Source organism: Zingiber officinale, chromosome 8B, assembly GCF_018446385.1.
Source record: "Zingiber officinale cultivar Zhangliang chromosome 8B, Zo_v1.1, whole genome shotgun sequence".
Classification (NCBI taxonomy): Eukaryota; Viridiplantae; Streptophyta; class Magnoliopsida; order Zingiberales; family Zingiberaceae; genus Zingiber; species Zingiber officinale.
The window spans coordinates 33,835,564-33,840,242 of record NC_056001.1 but is presented as its reverse complement, the minus strand read 5'-3'; the positions used below and the strand labels follow the sequence as shown (position 1 = coordinate 33,840,242).

The following is a 4,679-nucleotide window of genomic DNA, read 5'->3' as shown; positions in this document are numbered from 1 at the left end:
GTTAGAGTGTATACTGAAAGCCTAAACTTTTGTAAACATTTATTTTGAATAAAGAATCACATTTGGTCAAATTATCTACATTTGTTTGTAGTTGTTCAATTAACTTATATTGTAGATAACATAGTATGTGGTGTCACATACAGAAGATAATGTTATCAGTACCTTATAAATTATAAACAGTAGCTCACGACCAAAATGGAAAGGAACAAACCATTAGAAGGTCGTAGTGTAATTAGGTATCAGTTTATCTTGACTGTATAATTACACTAGTACACTTAGAGTGTATTGAGTAGGACCATTTGAGGTCATTTCTTTTATACTAACTTTATAAAGGAACAAAAACCTCAGCTATTATGGAAGTGTGTGCTCTTAATCCTAATATAATAACAAGCATATATATTTGATATTTATTTCTTTAATTTATCAATGGGTGAGATTTAGTTCGATGAATCAATAAGCCCGATAAGTTGGGAAATGATATCACTTATAGTGTGTGTTGTTGATTATAGAAGGAAACTGTGTCCTAGAGATACTAGGTTGATAATGTCCCCAAGAGGAGCTCATAAGGATTGTCATGTTAAACCCTGCAGGTGGACTTAGTCCGACATGACGATAAGGTTGAGTGGTACTACTCTTGGACTTAGATATTAATTAAATGAGTTGTCAGTAACTCACTTAATTAGTGGACATTCGACATCTTAAACACAGGGAGACTAACACACTCATAATAATAAAGAGCCCAAAAATGTAATTTGGGATTGGTGCGGTAGTTCAATAATAGTTCTCTAGTGGAATGAATTATTATTGATAAAATTAAGTTGTGTGTTCGGGGCGAACACGGGATGCTTAATTTTATCGGGAGACCAAAACCAATTCCTCCTCTTGGTCCCTATCGTAGCCTCTTATTTATAGAATATTATACTCACCTATACCCACCTTCATACCCATGTTGTAGGGGCCGACCAAGCTAGCTTGTGGATCAAGCTAGGGTCGGCCAAGCCTTGGTCCATGAGTGGCCGACCCTAGCTTGAACCCAAGCTTAGGTGGCCGGCCCTATTAAATTAGAAAAGAATTTTAATTTTAAATTTTTCTTATGTAGAAGATATAATTTATTCGAGAGATTAAAAATAAAAATATCTCTTTTATAAGTTTCTACAAAAGATTAAAGAAAGAGATTAGATCTCTTTCCTTATTTGTAGATTGGAAGGATATTTTATTTTTCTTCTTTATAAATTATTCACATGTTGAAAAATTATAATTATAGAAATTTATTTTTATCAACCATGAAGGGATTTTAATTAGAAATTTTATTTTTTAAAATTTCCGAAGACAAATAAGGAATTTTAATTGTTGATTGAAAATTACCTTGTTTGCTCTCCATGAGGTGGCCGGCCATGACATGAGGGATTAGGAAATTTTGTTTAATTTTTCTTAATTAATTCATGTCAAGGAAAGTTAAGGAAATTTTATTGTAATTAAATTTCCTTATTTGCCAAAGCTAAGGATTATAAAAGAGGGGGTTTTGGGAGCCTTCAAGGTGAACAACCTCTATTATTTTCTCCCTCTTTTCTTCCTTGGTGTGGCCGGCCTCATCCTTTCTCTTCTCTCCATCCTTGTGGCCGAAACTTCCTTTGCTCTTGGAGATCAAGTGGTTGCCGGTTTCTAGCTTGGAGAAGAAGGAGAGAAAACTTTCATCCCTTGGAGCTTGATTGGTTGAATCTCTTCATCCTTGGAGGTGCTCTTGTTGTAGCCGAACCTTGCAAGGAGGAGAAGAAGGTGCTTTGGTGGTTTCTCATATCGGAAGATCGTTGTCCATACAATGCCCGAGGTTAGAAGAGGAATACGGTAGAAGACCTAGAGGTTTTTGCTTGCAAAAGAAAAGGTATACTAGTATTTAATTTCCGCATCATACTAGTTTTATCTTCATGTAAAAATACCAAATACAAGAGGCATGCGATTCTAGTGTTTCGAATTTGTTTTCGATGTTGTGTTCTTTTATTTTTCTTTTTCTTGTGATTTGATTGTTCTTTTTGGTTGACCTAAAGTTATTTAAGGAAATTAAATATTAGCTTTCCTTAAAAGGCTTTGCCTAGGAGGTGGTGGTTGTTCCCATATCCAAGAAGGCCATGTGCCTCGCCATGCAGTCTTGGAAGCCAATTCTGGAAATTAATATTTAATGGAATTAATAACCTAGGTGATTTGGATCGAACGTGTTAAGTTCCGCAGGAGATCCAAGTCTAAACCTAAAAGAACAAGTAAATTAAACTTTGGATCAAACGTGTTAAGTTCCGCAGGCAATCCAAGTTTAATTTAAAAGAACACATGGTAGCTAGGAAAGGTTCAGACCTTTGTACAAAATTTTTGTACAATGGAACCATTAGGTTTTCCGAGTAGCAACCAACAGGTGTCGTTGGCAGGGGGTATGATCTACAGGCAAATCGTACGACGAAAGTTTCTACTGTCATGTTAGGGATTTGCACGCCCTGTTAAAGAATGGTGTCATAGACACTTTCCTAATATGTCTTTTCATAAGACAGTTGGGAAAATGTGCACATGTCTTGAGAAGTGTGCACGTTTGCTACTGGGGCACTATATAAAGGGGGGTTTATACACCGGCGGAGGTATGTGTCATTTGTGCTTGAGCTCTCGTTGTTGCTACATTCTTTTGCCTTCATTCTACTATTCCAGTGATTGACTTGAACGTTGGAGGGTCAACGGCGGGGACCTCTTTCCTGGCCCACCATTGACGTTCTTTATATTACAGAGCGAAACAAAGTCTTTACACGGTCAATCGAGAGTCCACATCCTCAGCCAACCATCTTCATCGTTATTAGACAAGATCAATATTAAATATATTTGTTCTTTAGTTTAGCTTTAACGAGTTCAAGATTGGAAATTAAGTACAAATTCTAAATGGGAGACTAACCAGTGAAGTTGCTAATTAATGACATTTTCTTATTGATGAATATTTTGTTATTAAGTTCACTGCTCGTTGGCTGCCAGTTATTTAGTTTTATAATAAATAAACTTTTTTTTTTCTGAAAAATAGTTTCAGCCTGATCTTGATCTCATTAGTAATTTCCAGCTGAGAATAATTAATCTCATTAAATGGAAGAGCAAGTTTTAGTTCATTAACATGAGTAATCAACTACCAACTGTAATCTTGACTTATTGAGCAGACCACGAGTTAAAAAAAAATGGAAATGTATTTCATTTGAAAAAAAAGAGGATTTATTAATTATCAATTAATGCTTCTCCAACTGCCCGCCATGAATGCGCTCTTGTGGCGCCGTTGGGAAGGCATTGATTGTTCGTCCTCTTGATCGGAGTATAAATGAGTGAGGTGCTCTTTTCAGTCGTTGTTGGTCTTGAGCTCCAAGACGGGGATGGGGAGTTCAAGTGTGCTTGCGCTGTTGCTCTGCTTCAGTGCTGTGGCGGCGACCGCCTTCGGGAGGCGGCTGGCCGGCCGCGAGGAGGTGCTGTGGCCCACCAAGGGCGGGGGCTTCAGTAAGGGACTCGGCGGCGGGGGTGGGCTTGGTGGTGGATATGGAGGTGGTGGTGGATTTGGCGGCGGTGGCGGACTTGGAGGAGGAGGAGGGCTTGGTGGTGGTTATGGAAAGGGAGGTGGACTTGGTGGTGGAATAGGAAAGGGCGGTGGGCTAGGAGGGGGTGGTGGTGGAGGACTTGGCGGTGGTGGCGGACTTGGCGGAGGCGGAGGGCTTGGCGGTGGGTTTGGAAAAGGAGGTGGACTGGGTGGTGGAATAGGAAAGGGTGGTGGGCTAGGAGGGGGTGCTGGTGGCGGACTTGGCGGAGGCGGAGGGCTCGGCGGTGGGTATGGAAAGGGTGGTGGACTTGGTGGTGGAATCGGAAAGGGAGGTGGGGTTGGCGGCGGCGGCGGACTCGGTGGTGGCATTGGAAAGGGCGGTGGCGGTGGACTTGGAGGCGGCTACGGGAAGGGCGGCGGGCTTGGTGGTGGGATCGGAAAAGGTGGTGGTTTGGGCGGAGGCGCGGGTGGTGGATTTGGCAAGGGCGGCGGGCTTGGTGGTGGGATCGGAAAAGGTGGTGGTTTGGGCGGTGGTGCGGGTGGCGGATTTGGCAAGGGCGGCGGGCTCGGCGGTGGGATAGGAAAAGGTGGTGGTTTTGGCGGCGGCGCCGGTGGAGGATTTGGCAAAGGTGGCGGACTGGGTGGTGGATTTGGAGGCGGTGGAGGGGGCGGATTTGGCGGCGGTGGAGGTTTCGGTGGTGGCTTTGGAGGAGGAGGTGGCGGCGGAATCGGTGGTGGAATCGGCGGCGGCCACTGACTACTCATGCATGCTCACGTACGTTCATATGGTGCGATATAAACGAGCTTTTCGCCTATGTCATCAGCAACACTATAAAATATAAAGTGTACTATTTTCGTTTGATGCTCAACGAGATAAATATGCTTATTACTAGCCTTGTGTTGTTTAACTAAATTGATAATCTCCCTGATAAATCTTGAATCAGTTGTATCAAACTTTACTTGTGTTTGTTTAACTAAATTTATAGTCTCCTTGATACATCTTGAATCAATTGCAGCAAACTTTACTTTTCTAGACATTGTGTTAACAATAATTATGACTTGTCTGTCCCGGGACTACGGTGCAATACAATGAGACATTAAGGATCAATTTTCAACTACAATGCATTGTGAAATT

The 4,679-nt window shown here is 41.8% G+C and overlaps 1 protein-coding gene across 1 annotated transcript; it reads left to right on the top strand.

The window, feature by feature from the left end:
- The first annotated feature begins 3,386 nt into the window (after positions 1-3,386).
- LOC122013661 (glycine-rich cell wall structural protein-like) lies at positions 3,387-4,301 on the top strand. The gene has a single exon (XM_042569902.1). It carries the CDS (start codon positions 3,387-3,389, stop codon positions 4,299-4,301), a length of 915 nt encoding a protein of 304 aa, XP_042425836.1.
- Positions 4,302-4,679: the final 378 nt, after the last annotated feature.

What these genes read in the sequence shown, in the direction of transcription:
- LOC122013661 (XM_042569902.1), top strand. Translation starts at nt 3,387, where the DNA reads ATGGGGAGTTCAAGTGTGCTTGCGCTGTTGCTCTGCTTCAGTGCTGTG.